General features: G+C 38.8%; 1 protein-coding gene across 1 annotated transcript in view; it reads left to right on the top strand.

Moving 5' to 3' along the window:
- Nucleotides 1-18,090, top strand: part of LOC140166563 (cytochrome P450 1A1-like) — a 34,612-nt gene that overhangs the window by 3,530 nt on the left and 12,992 nt on the right. The window contains 3 exon segments of the mRNA XM_072190057.1: nt 13,517-13,693; nt 14,055-14,151; nt 15,913-16,071. Of these exon segments, the coding sequence (XP_072046158.1) occupies nt 13,517-13,693; nt 14,055-14,151; nt 15,913-16,071 (433 nt within the window).

The raw sequence follows: 18,090 nt of genomic DNA, 5'->3' as shown, positions 1-18,090 counted from the left end.
ATGGAGTCACCGGCCTCAGGCCTGCCGGCCCTGCGGCCTTGATGTTTTTGCTGATGGTGGGGACAGCGGTCACACAAAATTTCTTGCTCTGAGGGGCCCATTTATATTGGAACTCACTTGGAGTGATTAGGTGGCGTATGGGAGTCACCGGCCCCGGGCCTGCCGGCCCTGCGGCCTTGATGATTTTTGTTGATGTTGGGGACAGGGGTTAAGTTTCTTGTCCTGCGGGCCCGTTTATTTTGGAACTCACTTGGAGTATTTAGTTGTCGTATGGAGTCACCGGCCTCAGGCCTGCCGGCCCTGCGGCCTTGATGTTTTTTGCTGATGGTGGGGACAGCGGTCACACAAAATTTCTTGATTTGCGGGGCCCTTTTATATTGGAACTCACTTGGAGTGTTTAGTTGTCGTATGGAGTCACCGGCCTCAGGCCTGCCGGCCCTGCGGCCTTGATGTTTTTTGTTGATGTTGGGGACAGGGGTTAAGTTTCTTGTCCTGCGGGGCCCATTTATTTTGGAACTCACTTGGAGTATTTGGGAGTCACCGGCCTCGGGCCTGCCGGCCCTGCGGCCTTGATGTTTTTTGCTGATGGTGGGGACAGCGGTCACACAAAATTTATTGCCCTGCGGGGCCCTTTTATATTGGAACTCACTTGGAGTGTTTAGTTGTCGTATGAGAGTCACCGGCCTCGGGCCTGCCGGCCCTGCGGCCTTGATGTTTTTTGCTGATGGTGGGGACAGCGGTCACACACAATTTCTTGATTGCAGGGCCCTTTTTATATTGGAACTCACTTGGAGTGTTTAGTTGTCGTATGGAGTCACCGGCCTCAGGCCTGCCGGCCCTGCGGCCTTGATGTTTTTGCTGATGGTGGGGACAGCGGTCACACAAAATTTCTTGACCTGCGGGGCCCTTTTATATTGGAACTCACTTGGAGTGTTTAGTTGTCGTATGGAGTCACCGGCCTCAGGCCTGCCGGCCCTGCGGCCTTGATGATTTTTGTTGATGTTGGGGACAGGGGTTAAGTTTCTTGTCCTGCGGGCCCGTTTATTTTGGAACTCACTTGGAGTATTTAGTTGTCGTATGGAGTCACCGGCCTCAGGCCTGCCGGCCCTGCGGCCTTGATGTTTTTGCTGATGGTGGGGACAGCGGTCACACAAAATGTCTTGATTGCGGGGCCCTTTTATATTGGAACTCACTTGGAGTGTTTAGTCCACCTATGGCAGACACCGGCCTCAGGCCTGCCGGCCCTGCGGCCTTGATGTTTTTTGTTGATGTTGGGGACAGGGGTTAAGTTTCTTGTCCTGCGGGGCCCATTTATTTTGGAACTCACTTGGAGTATTTGGGAGGCACCGGCGTGTGGCCTGCCGGCCCTGCGGCCTTGATGTTTTTTGCTGATGGTGGGGACAGCGGTCACACAAAATTTATTGATTTGCAGGGCCCTTTTTATATTGGAACTCACTTGGAGTGTTTAGTTGTCGTATGGAGTCACCGGCCTCAGGCCTGCCGGCCCTGCGGCCTTGATGTTTTTTGCTGATGGTGGGGACAGCGGTCACACAAAATTTCTTGACCTGCGGGGCCCTTTTTATATTGGAACTCACTTGGAGTGTTTAGTTGTCGTATGGAGTCACCGGCCTCAGGCCTGCCGGCCCTGCGGCCTTGATGTTTTTTGCTGATGGTGGGGACAGCGGTCACACAAAATTTCTTGACCTGCAGGGCCCTTTTATATTGGAACTCACTTGGAGTGTTTAGTTGTCGTATGGAGTCACCGGCCTCAGGCCTGCCGGCCCTGCGGCCTTGATGTTTTTGCTGATGGTGGGGACAGCGGTCACACAAAATTTCTTGCCCTGCGGGGCCCTTTTATATTGGAACTCACTTGGAGTGTTTAGTTGTCGTATGGAGTCACCGGCCTCAGGCCTGCCGGCCCTGCGGCCTTGATGTTTTTTGTTGATGTTGGGGACAGGTGTCACACTATGTTTCTTGCCCTGCGGGGCCCATTTATTTTGGAACTCAATTGGAGTGTTTTGTTGTCGTATGGGAGTCACCGGCCCTGCGGCCTTGATGTTTTTTGCTGATGGTGGGGACAGCGGTCACACAAAATGTATTGATTTGCGGGGCCCTTTTATATTGGAACTCACTTGGAGTGTTTAGTTGTCGTATATTGGGGTCCAACTTGGAGTGTTTAGTCGTTGTATGGTAGTCTCCGGCCTCGACAGCCCGTCATCCAGTAGAGACAGCACGTCAACCTCAAGGTTACTCATTGCTTTCATGCCCTGCGGGGGCCATTAGATTGGGGTCCCACTTGGAGTGGGCCTGCCGGCCCTGCGGTCTTCATGTTTTTTGCTGATAATGGAGTCAAGGTGACACCTTCATGGCGACGGCTGTCTCTAGTGGGTGATGGGATGTTGATAACAAAATGGCATATCGTTATCGACAGCCCGTCATCCAGTATAGACAGCACGTCAACCTCAAGGTTACTCATTGCTTTCATGATTTGCGGGGCCATTATATTGGGGACCCACTTGGACCCACTTAGTCGTCGTATGGGAGTCTCCGGCCTCGGGCCTGCCAGCTCTACGCCTTGATGTTTTTTTTGATACTGGAACTCAGGAGAGGCCTTTAACCTTAATGGTGACGGGCTGTCTCTACTGGATGACATTATTGGTACACCGCACGCTATTAGCGCTAATAGCGCACATCACGCTAATGTGCGCTATTAGCGCTATTAGCGCTAATAGCGCCCCTATGTAGAGAAAGTGTTAATTTTTAACAATTTTAATTACTTGCGCTACTACTTGCTATTAGCGCTAATAGCATATTGTGTGCTAATTCACGCTAACAGTGCTATTAGCGCTGGTAGCGCCATTTACTATGACTTTTAATATTTTGTTACTATAGCACAATTGCAAATGACACGCTATTCGGTGCTAATAACGCTATTAGCATTACTTGCGCTAGTACTTGCCATTAGCGCTAATAGCACATTGTGTGTTAATACACGTTATTAGCGCTATTAACGCTGATAGCGCACTTTTAATATTTTGTTACTATAGCACAATTGCAAATAACACGCTATTCGGTGTTAAAAACGCCATTGGCATTACTTGCACTAGTACTTGATATTAGCGCTAATAGCGCACATCACGCTAATGATCGCTATTAGCACTATTAGCGCTAATAGCGCTAATAGCGCCCTTATGTAGAGAAAGTGTTTATTTTAACAATTTTGATTACTTGCGCTACTACTTGCTATTAGCGCTAATAGCATATTGTGTGCTAATTCACGCTAACAGTGCTATTAGCGCTGGTAGCGCCAGTTACTAGTGACTTTAATATTTTGTTACTATAGCACAATTGCAAATGACACGCTATTCGGTGCTAATAACGCTATTAGCATTACTTGCGCTAGTACTTGCCATTAGCGCTAATAGCACATTGTGTGTTAATACACGTTATTAGCGTTATTAGCGCTATTAACGCTGATAGCGTACTTTTAATATTTTGTTACTATAGCACAATTGCAAATAACGCGCTATTCGGTGTTAAAAACGCCATTGGCATTACTTGCGCTAGTACTTGCTATTAGCGCTAATAGCATATTGTGTGCTAATACACGCTAATAGCGCTATTAGCGCTGGTAGCGCCATTTACTATGGCTCTTTTAATATTTTGTTACTATAGCACAATTGCAAATGACACGCTAATAGGTGTTAATAACGCCATTAACATTACCTGCGCGAGTACTTGCTATTAGCGCTAATAGCATATTGTGTGCTAATACACGATAATAGCGCTATTACCGCTGGTAGCGCCATTTACTATAACTTTTAATATTTTGTTACTATAGCACAATTGCAAATGACACGCTAATAGGTGTTAATAACGCCATTAACATTACCTGCGCGAGTACTTGCTATTAGCGCTAATAGCATATTGTGTGCTAATACACGATAATAGCGCTGGTAGCGCCATTTACTATAACTTTTAATATTTTGTTACTATAGCACAATTGCAAATGACACGATATTCGGTGTTAATAACGCCATTAGCATTACTTGCGCTAGTATTGGCTATTAGCGCTAATAGCATATTGTGTGTTAATACACGCTAATAGCGTTATTAGCGCTTGTAGCGCCATTTACTATGACTTTTAATATTTTGTTACTATAGCACAATTGCAAATGACACGCTATTCGGTGCTAATAACGCTATTAGCATTACTTGCGCTAGTACTTGCCATTAGCGCTAATAGCACATTGTGTGTTAATACACGTTATTAGCGCTATTAACGCTGATAGCGCACTTTTAATATTTTGTTACTATAGCACAATTGCAAATAACACGCTATTCGGTGTTAAAAACGCCATTGGCATTACTTGCACTAGTACTTGATATTAGCGCTAATAGCGCACATCACGCTAATGATCGCTATTAGCACTATTAGCGCTAATAGCGCTAATAGCGCCCTTATGTAGAGAAAGTGTTAATTTTTAACAATTTTGATTACTTGCGCTACTACTTGCTATTAGCGCTAATAGCATATTGTGTGCTAATTCACGCTAACAGTGCTATTAGCGCTGGTAGCGCCAGTTACTAGTGACTTTAATATTTTGTTACTATAGCAAAATTGCAAATGACACGCTATTCGGTGCTAATAACGCTATTAGCATTACTTGCGCTAGTACTTGCCATTAGCGCTAATAGCACATTGTGTGTTAATACACGTTATTAGCGTTATTAGCGCTATTAACGCTGATAGCGTACTTTTAATATTTTGTTAATATAGCACAATTGCAAATAACGCGCTATTCGGTGTTAAAAACGCCATTGGCATTACTTGCGCTAGTACTTGCTATTAGCGCTAATAGCATATTGTGTGCTAATACACGCTAATAGCGCTATTAGCGCTGGTAGCGTCATTTACTATGGCTCTTTTAATAATTTGTTACTATAGCACAATTGCAAATGACACGATATTCGGTGTTAATAACGCCATTAGCATTACTTGCGCTAGTATTGGCTATTAGCGCTAATAGCATATTGTGTGTTAATACACGCTAATAGCGTTATTAGCGCTTGTAGCGCCATTTACTATGACTTTTGATATTTTCTTACTATAGCACAATTGCAAATGACACGCTAATTGGTGTTAACAACGCCATTATCATTACTTGCGCTAGTACTTGCTATTAGCGCTAATAGCATACTGTGTGCTAATACACGATAATAGCGCTATTAGCGCTGGTAGCGCCATTTACTATGACTTTTAACATTTTGTTGCTATAGCACAATTACAAATGACACGCTATTCGGTGATAATAACGCCATTAGCATTACTTGCGCTAGTACTTGCCATTAGTGCTAATAGCACATTGTGTGCTAATACACGTTATTAGCGTTATTAACGCTTTTGAATTAGCAAATAAATTAGCAAATTTCAAATAGCACGCAAGCGTTATTTGAATATTAGCACCTGTTAGCGTTCATCTGATTATTGCGCGCTATGACGCTAAATAGCGGTAATAGCACGGATTTCATTCTTTCAGCGCTAATTAGCATTGTTAGCATCTTGGCGCGCTAACGCGCGCTAACGCGCTAAATGACCAATATCGCGCCTGGGTCCACTGAAGCATAGTCAAGTATGCCAAGGACACTCGGCACAAATTGAAAGACCATCACAAAAGAATGCATGCATGTCAGGTCATCGACACCAATTTGGTGTTTGTTATGACACAAATTTTGTGTCTGTTATGCACCTCGAAATATGTACCTTAAAGTCTGTATCTAGTGGAAGGGTAAAATTGTGTTGGGGGGATTTTTAGGCGCGCCGAAAGGTGGGGGGGGGCAATTTTGGCAAACCGAGAGGGGGCAAGCGATTTTTGCAAACATTCATAGGGCACCTTTTAAATGAAATAAACTAAAAAGGCTTAGGAAAGCAGTACGGTAATGCTTAAATATGCAAATTATCCTTCTCGCTGTGCTTGCAACATGTATCTAGACCATTTAAGGGCTGGGGTATGAACGTTTGGACAGTATTTATTTTGGGACATTAGAGCACATCAGACATATCGAATTGCATTCTGAATACGAAGAATGTCATTCTGATATCAAATAATTTTGATTTTTTGAAATTCGCAATTGAATACACATTTTATGGCAAATCATTAAAATTGATATTTTGATATTTAACAGTACTTGAAGTAAAATTTATAAATCTGATGATTTATACTTAAAGTGTATGTAGGTGGGATGAAAAGCCGACGATCAATTGAAAATTTTGATCTTTCGTATTGAAGATATGGATTTTTTTCACAAAACAACAAAAAAAATTAGGTCTTTTTGGGAAAAAATCCATATCTTCAATATGAAAGGTCAAAATTTTCAATTGACCGTCGGTTTTTCCTTCCTGCTACATACACTTTAAGAATATATCATTAGATTTATATAATTTACTTCGAGGACTGTTATATATCAAAAATTTGAAAAATATCAAATTTTTATAATTTGTCATAAAATTTGTATTATATTGTGATTTTCAAAAATGAAAATTATTTGATATCAGAAAGACATGCTTCGTATTCAGAATGCAATTCGATAGGTCTGAGGTGCTCTCATGTCCCACAAAAATACTGTCGAAACGCAATGAACGCTCATTTTAGATCCCTTAAGGGGAAGGACAACACTTGAAATTTTGAAATAAGGTATTTTTGTCTCTAAATCAAACCAAGTTAGAATTGTGGCTTTTATTTGCTTTTTATTTGAATCAAATCGGACATTTGTTTCTAAAGTTGCGGGTAACCAAAGGGAAGAAAGTCACGCGAATTGAATTTTGTCCTATACTAATACACATAATGTATTTCTTATGTATTGTATTGTTTTCAAGGGATGATGTTGGAGGAATTTGGGATAAAAATTCATTTCTGAGTAGTTTAATATGTTTACTGCATATTAAAATGCTAATAACTAGAAAAATTCATTTCTGAGTAGTTTAATATGTTTACTGCATATTAAAATGCTAATAACTAGTATAAATGTTATTTTTGAAAGAAACACGTTTGCTAAAATTGCTACTTAATTAACATATTCAGTGTTTCCAAACTTAAAATGTAATTTTCTGCCAGATGTCGTTTCGCGTAATTTTTTACCTCAAGCGCAGCTTTTAGTCCAGGCCCTGTCCTACAGACCCGTATACATTTTTCAAAGAGGAAAGTTTGAAAGTTGATTCGAGTAAGGTATGCATAGGTCTTCCAAATTTTGTAATGGAAAATTTCAAACCCGGGCAAACTCTGTATATGGCCATTTTTCAAAATGGCCGCCAAAATGTACTTATGAACCAGGTAAAATGACAATAACTCTGAAACTACTTGACTTAGAGGGGTGATTGAGGTGTCTATCCTCACTAAATCAAGGCTGTTTGATTGAATGAAGGGGGTTGCATGGATGTCTGAGGTCTAGGACACCTGGAATCCAAGATGGCCGCCCGTAGCAACAATAATCATCACATTAGCCAGATGATATGACAATAATTCGGAATCTGCCTGACCTACAAGGGTCATTGAGGTGTATATCCCCACTAAATCAAGGCTGGCTGAGTGAATGAAGGGGGTTTCATGGATGTCTGAGGTCTAAGACACCTGAAATCCAAGATGGCCGCCCGTAGCAACCATAATCATCATATTAGCCAGATGAAATGACAATAATTCGGAATCTGCTTGACCTACAAGGGTCATTGAGGTCTCTATCCCTACTAAATCAAGACTGTCTAATTGAATAAAGAGGATGTCGTGGTTGTCTGATGTCTAGGACACCCACAGAGTTTGCCCGCGTTTGGAAAATGTATACGGGCTATACTGGACTATTTTCTCAGCAACCATTATGTGATTGCTACCAAATTTGGCACGAATGTTGTTTGGAGGGACACATGAAGATATATTTTGAGTGTTATTTTTTGAAAATTAAAAAAAAAAAAAAAAAAATGGAGGCCATTTATACCAGATCCTAATTGAAATGTAAAAATTCGGCTTCATAACATTTTTAATGTGTATCTAGCTTTGTGCCTGCCAAATTTCAGGAAAAACAAAGTTTGAGAGAGTGTGAAAAACTTGTGCGCAACAAATGTCATAAAAATCAAACATGGCCGCCGTTACCATTTCAACCGGTGATGGCAAGACCTTTAAAATAGTGCGAAACAATTTCTTTTGTTCATAAATAAGATGACCAAATGTTGGTGTCCTAGCATCTATAAGTGTTGCCCTTCCCCTTAAGGTTCGCAAATTGGGATCCAATTTTTGGCGGGTCGAGGGGGTAGGGAGGGGCAAGCAATTTTTGGCAAGCCGTTTGGAAGTTTTACCCGGGGGGAGGGGGGGGGGGTCATCATTAATGCACACTCCTAAACTACATGAAAGCAGATATTTAAAGATGTCACTGGAGGACAAAGGGTAAACGAATGGACTATTCCTGAATATATTCTCATTTGGCTATTAATGTAATCAATTCATCATGGACCAAACAGTGGCAAATTTTCAGACACACAAACACCCCACACCCCAACATACCTTCCTCATACACCCACACCCCTCCTCATATACCCCACACCCCCCAATACACCCATAACAACCCCACACACCGTACTCATACAAACAAAATATTTTTTCATTATAGATTTTTGAAAGTCTATTTTATTTTTCATTTGAGCAATCTAGCAGTTGATGTTATTGTTGCAAACTGCGCACAGTAATAAAACAATAATTTGTTTAAAATATTTTGTTTTTCTGATGACTTGCAGTTAATGTAAGATTTCTATTTGTGTGGCTATAGTGTAAATGATGATGACGACGACGATGATGATGATGATGGTGATGATGATGGTGATAATGATGATGGTTTAGATGATGATGATGATGATGATGATGATGTTGTTTTTGTTGTTGTTGTTGTTGTTGTTGTTGATGATGATGATGATGATGATGATGATGATGATGATGATGATGATGATGGATAATACAACTGATGTCAGATGATTATTAGAGTCGTGATGGTGACGATGATGGCAGTGATGAGGATTTAATTTAGTATGAATTCTCAACCCCCTCCAGCACCCACCAGTCAATGTTGTTTTGATACTGAGACAGGAACGGCCAATTGGTCTAGTATTGGCTCCAACATTGCTTGGGGGGGGGGGGTTGCAAGCAATATGAAACATTAATTTTTGCCACTCATGTTACTTGTAATGTTTAAACAAAGAGCACGTTTCTATGGTATCACTCACAGCATGGAAATAGTAGACATGCTCACATTTTCGGCAAGCCCCACGTGTCAAGGCCAAATCGACTTTTACAATGTTTATTGAAGAGATAAGATATGCATAATCTTAGTTTGCGAGAAGATAAGAGGTCAAACGTTTCCATGTTAAAAATAGAATTACATGCTAGGCATGTTTGTTCCTCTTTGTCGTTTGTGTATTAATTATCATCATCATCATCATCATCATCATCATCATCGTCATCGTCATCATCATCATCATCATCATCATCATCATCATCATCATCTTCATCATTATCATCATCATCGTCGTCGTCGTTATCATCATCATCATATCATCATCATCATCACCATCATCATTACCTGACTACTAGCCACAACTGAAACCCATACCAAGGAAAATAAAATATCAATTTTGCTGCAAACCCTCAGAGAAAATTAATATACAAATATTTAAAATCGTGTTTTATTACAACGTATCTAATAGTAATAGGAATTTACACACAACCATGACAACTGCTAAATTAAGCTGAAATGAAGAAAACATAGACTATAAAAAAGTCTAAAATGAAAATAAATGTTGTTTTTAACAGTTTGCATATCTGAAGTCAGCAGATTGCATACTAAGCTAGCTGAATATTAAGTATGGTTTCATGCTTATCAAAAGGCTTATCACACCATGCCCAGCTAGTATAATTTCATACTTATAGCAGAAGACATCATTGACCAAACACATTGTAAAATATTATTTCGATCAACAAAAATCTGAAATCTATTCTGTAGAAGTAAATACTAAGGAAAAATAAAATAACGGGATCAAAATAAAAAAAAGCATGTAGTATTCGAACCCCTGTGGTTAACTTTTCCCGTTTAAATGGTACGCGCTCTACCAATTGAGCTATTTAATGATACTCGATTTGTTTGGGATAATTTAGACCATATCAATGTATGAGTTTTACGGTATGCAGACACAATAAAGATTTTAATACTATGTCTCTATAATGTTTACTGGCTTGCATACCGTGCAATTTTCTATTTATGTCAAGTTTTGGAATCTAATTTGTGAAGAACAGGTCTGAATACCGTGGTTCTCTATTCAATAAGCCAATTATTATTGCATAAAACAAGTGGATTAGTTTTTAACACTTTTTATTCGTTTATAATGAATCTATAGTACAAAGGTGCACGTAGAATAACAACACCTCAATAGCTCAGTGGATAAGGAGACTGACAGTTAACGGAAGGGCGTGGGTTCAATTCCCGGCATTTTTTTTTTCCATTTTTTTTGTTTTAATTTGCTTTTGCCTATGAATAGGCCTCGTTGTCCGAGTCGTGGGTTCAGCCGCGTAACATGGGGCGCGCTTCGCGCGTCCTAAGCCATGTAGCTGCCTCGTTGTCCGAGGAAATGAGCCAGTTCTAGGTAAAGACAATGTACGTGTGCATGGAGTTCGATAATGAACGATAAACCAAATCATATCTATTCAAATTCTTGAGACATCGCTAATTAAAATCTATACTCTCACAGATTTCTTTATTGATCATAATTATTTTTGTTAAAATTTGAACCGACGTAGGTGTCATCTGAGATTTTAAAAGGGATAAGGTGCAGATTTTTAAGTAAAAAACAGGCGACAATGGGACTCGAACTCTAGATCTCGTGATCACAAAGCATTAACAAAACCACTATACACTGTAGGAGGGCCGTTGTTAGTTGTGCAGATTTATTTATAATAAGTATAACGCTAACGGTCGACACAATCAGTTTAAAAAGAAATCAATGTAATTTTCTTTCTTTAAATTTTGTCGACCGTGGGGAAGTTAATGAATCCAAATTCCAAATTTATTTTTACAACCCTAAATACATTGCCAACAAATATATTCGGAGTAAACCGATAAAATTATGTCTATTTGATACGTTTCAGTTAAGTTTTCTATCACGCCACGGACCATACGTACATTGAATAACTTAATATACATTATAAATCGATTAACTGTTCAGAGAGTTCCTCGTGTCGCAGCGGTAGAGGCTGTGACTTGTGAACTATAATAGGTTATAATGATAGCCATGAGTTCGAATCTTCTGTAGTGCTATTTTTTAATAATATTACTTTTCCTATCCTCTTCTGTACGATATGTTTAAAAGCTTTTTTTACCTCAACTTCTTTCTTTCTTTCTTTCTTTCTTTCTTTCTTTCTTTTTTCTTTCTTTCTTTCTTTCTTTCTTTCTTTCTTTCTTTCTTTCTTTCTTTCTTTCTTTCTTTCTTTCTTTCTTTCTTTCTTTCTTTCTTTCTTTCTTTCTTTCTTTCTTTCATTCTTTCTTGTTCATATTGTCAATTTACACTTCTTCTGAATTGTGTAGTTATCCAAATTTCTTTATACACACCTTGCTCCTAGCGAGTGTGGCTCCATACTTACATGTTAGCAATATTCCAAATTGGCCGATGTTTTTGCCCCCAAGCACTAAGTATGATATCATACTTATCGAAAGGACGATACACACACATTCCCCTAGTAAGTATGTTTTCATGCTAAACAAATACGTCTTCATACTTATAGCAGAAAACATACTTGGCTCATGCCTATATTAAATCATACTTCTAACAAAATATTTTTTCATTATAGATTTTTGAAAGTCTATTTTATTTTTCATTTGAGCAATCTAGCAGTTGATGTTATTGTTGCAAACTGTGCGCACAGTAATAAAACAATAATTTGTTTAAAATATTTTGTTTTTCTGATGACTTGCAGTTAATGTAAGATTTCTATTTGTGTGGCTATAGTGTAAATGATGATGACGACGACGATGATGATGATGATGGTGATGATGATGATGGTTTAGATGATGATGATGATGATGATGATGATGTTTTTTGTTGTTGTTGTTGTTGTTGTTGTTGTTGATGATGATGATGATGATGATGATGATGATGATGATGATGATGATGATGATGATGATGATGATGATGATGATGATGGATAATACAACTGATGTCAGATGATTATTAGAGTCGTGATGGTGACGATGATGGCAGTGATGAGGATTTAATTTAGTATGAAATTCTCAACCCCTCCCGCACCCACCAGTCAATGTTGTTTTGATACTGAGACAGGAACGGACAATTGGTCTAGAATTGGCTCCAACATTGCTTGGGGGGGGGGGGGATTGCAAGCAATATGAAACATTAATGTTTGCCACTCATGTTACTTGTAATGTTTAAACAAAGAGCACGTTTCTATGGTATCACTCACAGCATGGAAATAGTAGACATGCTCACATTTTCGGCAAGCCCCACGTGTCAAGGCCAAATCGACTTTTACAATGTTTATTGAAGAGATAAGATATGCATAATCTTAGTTTGCGAGAAGATAAGAGGTCAAACGTTTCCATGTTAAAATAGAATTACATGCTAGGCATGTTTGTTCCTCTTTGTCGTTTGTGTATTAATTATCATCATCATCATCATCATCATCATCATCATCATCATCATCATCATCATCATCATCATCTTCATCATTATCATCATCATCGTCGTCGTCGTTATCATCATCATCATATCATCATCATCATCACCATCATCATTACCTGACTACTAGCCACAACTGAAACCCATACCAAGGAAAATAAAATATCAATTTTGCTGCAAACCCTCAGAGAAAATTAATATACAAATATTTAAAATCGTGTTTTATTACAACGTATCTAATAGTAATAGGAATTTACACACAACCATGACAACTGCTAAATTAAGCTGAAATGAAGAAAACATAGACTATAAAAAAGTCTAAAATGAAAATAAATGTTGTTTACACCAAACCCACTCCACACAACCACCTCCCTCCTCATACACCCCACACACCTCTCCCAATACACTCCCACCTCACACGCAAATACTCCATACAGCCAGACACCTTCCTTATACACCCCATCCCACACCATATATGCAAAAACACCATACACCCTTACACCCTCCTCATACATCCCCACCTACACGCACATACCCCGAAAGGAGATGTCAATTCTATAGATACAGCTAATTTTGCCACCAAAGGCCTGTAATTTAGATACTTTAAACATGTTAAAAGTAACAACGTGCTGTCGATGTTAGTGGTAGCAATGGTTATTTCTGAAAAGTGTTTACTTTTTAGTTGAATGTTACGATTTACTGTCCAATCTTCGATGTCCTATGTTATGCCTAAAATGTACATTTGTAAAATGAACATTTTTATGCAGGTTTCAAGAAAACAAACGTTTTTTTTTTCAGATTTCGGAGATAAACCGCCTTATGTGACGTTTAAGGAAATGACAAAGAAGTATGGCAATGTATTTAGCGTGAAAATGGGACAGCGATGGATGGTAGTTCTCAATCAAATAGATATAGTCAAAGATGCTCTGGTCAGAAAACCAGATGAGTTTGCAGGACGACCTGACTTGTATTCACGTATGTATGTTCGTAGGGTGGGTAAAGATAGGGGCTAAAATATATAGAAATAGGGACTTTGGAATACTAAGTTGTAGCCAGTGGCATAGCCAGCTTTCTTGATCAACGGTGGCAAAATAACGGTTTTTGGGAGAAAAGACGAAAAAAAATTCCTGGTAGAATCATTTAGACCCGGTATTATCAAATGGGATATATACATCGGATTTTTAGAGAAACTGTCTTCGAGCGTCCAAGAAAGGGGTTTATTAGAACATTGTGAATACTGGCAGGAATGGGCCAAATATCCCCTGAAAGCTTCGACTCGCCTTAATCTTAAAATATTAAACTAATCATGACATCCATTTTAATACACTTTATTCAGTTGCAATACTCAGCGAAAATCGCAAGAACATTGTAATATCCGATTACAGTGTTTCATGGAAACTTCACAGAAGAAAATTGAGCCATTCTGCAATAAGGTGAGCATGATAAGGTGATTATAAAATACTTTCTAGTTTTGATGCCCTTCATATAGACCTTTTTCCCATCTTCCCATCATGCATTATTCCAGGGGGTATGAGTGTCGCAAAATACATCCATTTCCCCGGGGGAGTAAATTTATGTTCATTACGTTCTGGAATACGGACATTTCGGCTGGTGCCTTCATCACAAAAAAGGAATCACCGATAATCATGATAATGGCGCACGATCACTAATACCTTTCGGGGACAAAAAACAACATTTCTATGCCTTATTGACATGGTGTCGTCGTAAAAAAAAGTTTCCTGTTATTGAAACCTAACTTTGTCTACATTTGATAGACCAAGAGGTGAAAAACTAATGTCGGGACACGCAGTGATATAATTATCGGCGTCCGTGTCACTTTTTTTTTTCGGAGATGAAAATAAAATGTAAAAAGTAATCTCTTACACAGATGTTCTGCATCGCTCCGTAACTGTATCACTCGTGTATTCAATAATTGCATAATTAGTAACATCGATGACCTTTACGATAATCCGCATAATGGAATCAGTATGCCCATATTAAGACATAATAATTGCAAAGACCATCGGATGCACACGATCTATGAGGTTAATTGACTACGTCATACCCCCTGAAATAGTGCATTGTGGGATAGAGGGAAAAGGTCAATAAGCGATTTGGCGCAGTTGTTCCCTCGCCTTGCACCACTGAGGTCCCGGGTTGAAGCCCCGGCCGTGCCCAAGGACTGTATGTGCACTTGGTTTATCCCGGTTCCATGCTCGCTTTCGCAGGTTTTCTCTGGGATCTCCGGTTTCCCCTGCTTTCAAAAATTGGTGATTAGTTATTTGGCTATCAAAAACTTCCTTCACCCAATGGAATTTGGGGAGCTGCACAGATAATTGGAGATTATTACAATCTAAGTGCGGATAGGTTTGCACCAGGTTCGGTAGCAACTGGCCTAGTTGATGCGATCTGATTGTGATGATTCACCATGGCAGCGACATTACAGCGCTGTGAATCCTCCAAGATCTGGAAAAAGGCGCTATATAAATCCGAAATTTATTCATTTATTTATATATTTAAAATTCTCAACATTTTTTTTCACGATTGCAATGTACTTTAAGGGGGTACTACACCCCTGCCCAATTTTGTGCCTAATTTTGCATTTTTCTCACAAATTATAGCGCATTGGTGACAAGTTAGATATGTATATTATAGGGGCAAGGACTACAACTACTGCACTGGAAATTTTATTTCAGCACAAACAACAGTTGTGGAGTTACAGTCAAAAATGAGGGAAAACCAATATTTGATCGATAACTACTTGCCTTGAGTTGCTGAATTTTCAGTGCAGTAGTTGTAGTCATTGCCCCTATAATATACATATCTTACTTGTCACCTTTGCCCTATAATATTTGAGAAAAATGCAAAAATAGGGACAAAATTGGTAGTACCCCCTTAATAGACATATCCTTTAAAACTCAAGTCCAAGGTGGTGTATATGTGACAAAATTTGAGATTTTTGATGTTCGTTGTCTTTCTATGGGGTGTTCATAAATCATTGAACCGACCTGCCTCATTACTGATTGGCTGACACGTATTGGCGATATAGGAGCTGGAATGGAATAGCTATTTTCATTTGTTTGACCGAAGCTCAAAATTAAAAAGACACATTATATATGATATTGAAAACTTGGTGGTAAAAATAAAAATATATCTCATGTAAACGTCCCGATATTACTTTAACATTTTTCCAGAAATTTTGCGACTGGAAAAAAATTGGAAAGTATCGTTCACGAAGTCACAGAACTCATAGGAAAACGAATAGATGAGCAGCATGGGAAGCCCATCGACCCTAAACAAGTGGTATGCCTAGGTATCTACACCATGCTTGGTAGGCTTTGTTTTGCACACAAGTAAGTGTATTAAAGATAAAAGATGTTTATGATTTGGATGCACTAGTCATAAGGTATGCATGTAAAATTCACGAATATATTTTCATGAGCATCATTAACTTGGTAGACAAACATAATATTCTTACCACTCCATACACCCACACACCCTCCTCAAACAACCCCACCCCACACACAAACACCCGACACACCCCCACACCCTCCTCATACACCCCGCTCAACACACAAATACCCCATACACCCACACACACTTCTGATACAACCCACCGCACACACCCCTCCACCCCCTAAACAACCCTGTGGTCAATGGTTACATCTATCGTCAAAAAGCTTTGCTGGGTAGGGAATCTGCCAATCTTTGGATTCAAAACTACCTGAATGACAGGAAGCAGTTTGCACTTCGCTAATTAAGTGCGGTTTCCCTAGGTTTTCCTAGCTACCTTTTATTAATGACCTCCCCAAGTGCGCACCAAAACTCATTTTTATCATGTTAGCAGATGATACTAATATAATCTATTCGTAAAAGGACAAGAAAAATCACTTGAATCTATGTTAAATAAAGAACTTAATGTTTTAATCTGGTTGGTTTAAACTAAACAAACTTTCTCTAAATATTAGAAATACTAATTTCATTTTATTTGAAAATAACATATCCGCTTTCCACCGTTAACCATTAAAATTCGCATTGACAAATTAATTGAGCAAGTTGATGTTACTAAATTTCTTCTAAATATCCCTTATCACAAAAATTGTCTCGAAATATAATGGTAAGAAAAAATCAATAGAAAGGTTAGACCATTCCTCCCTCTCAAGCTTTGATCGCTCTTTACAATACTCTTGTTTCGTCATATCTTAATTACTGTGTCATAATCCCGGGTCCATGATCGGGGCTGACAAGGAAGAATAGATGATTAATTGTATTTTCAACTGATTGAGTATCCCAGGTTAAAGAAGAAATAAAGCAAACAAACAAGAACAATTCCCACCGCTATACACTTTTTAATGCAAAAACTCTCATTATCAGAATACGTACCTACTCAGTTTGACCCTTTATTAAATTCTGTCCGGACGCTTAAAATCCAAGACCTTAAGGTTATACAGGATTTTGAAATTTTGTGTAGGCAAATTGGCTGCACATAGCCACCTAAAATAATTTGTTTTTCAATAAATAAACATGGTAGTCCTAAAAATAGTACTTCATCTTAAAGTTGACACTCTAATGATTATTATTGTAATACTTTAAACGTCATAGCTCATACACAAATGTACTTTGTAAGTGTTTCAATTTGTGTTCAACTTCTCGAGCATGAGGTTTTTTTGGGAAAGAGGCCAGGAAAATATGGGGAGAGGGACCGATTTCATTGCGATTTCGGATATGTGTTACAAACAAACCAATGAAATAATGTACCTATTTATTCTTTCGATAAGTCGTCCTGATTTGAAACAGCAAGCTTACATGTTCACAGAAATCAATGAAAATGATAGGGTAAATGTCGTCTTTTTTGCAACGACAATATTAATGTGATGTGCAACTATATCGACACAATTATTCCCTACATTATTTCTTCGAAGTATCAGCTAACACATGCATATCAAAATTTTATGAATCAGCTAAGGAAATATTAAAAATAATTTATTTTATCTCAGCATATCAGGCCAAATGGTCCAAAATGGAGTTTTGAGATATGCACAAATTTAGTTTCAAGTACTCACATTTTCTGCTATTTCACAGTATCTATTCACAATCCCATAATATTCTAGGTGCAGTGCTCCTATACTACTGATAATCCTTACTGCATGGGAAGTATCAATTGATTTTCACAAAACTTGCAGAAATTGACAAATTTCTGCCAAAATCTCCACACAATTGATATCATGTTCAAACCATGTGCAAAGTTGTTTACAATGCTAGTTAGTGTTGCCAGGGCCAAGGTGATAGTACTTTATTTTAAAGATTTTGTCTACTCATGCTCCACTGTGCTTATGCTTCAGTGATTTTAGAAATCAAATGAAAATGATAGG

This window comes from Amphiura filiformis, chromosome 12 (assembly GCF_039555335.1).
Source record: "Amphiura filiformis chromosome 12, Afil_fr2py, whole genome shotgun sequence".
NCBI lineage: Eukaryota > Metazoa > Echinodermata > Ophiuroidea > Amphilepidida > Amphiuridae > Amphiura > Amphiura filiformis.
The sequence above is the reverse complement of the archived record's forward strand: the minus strand, read 5'-3'. Positions and strand labels throughout refer to the sequence as shown.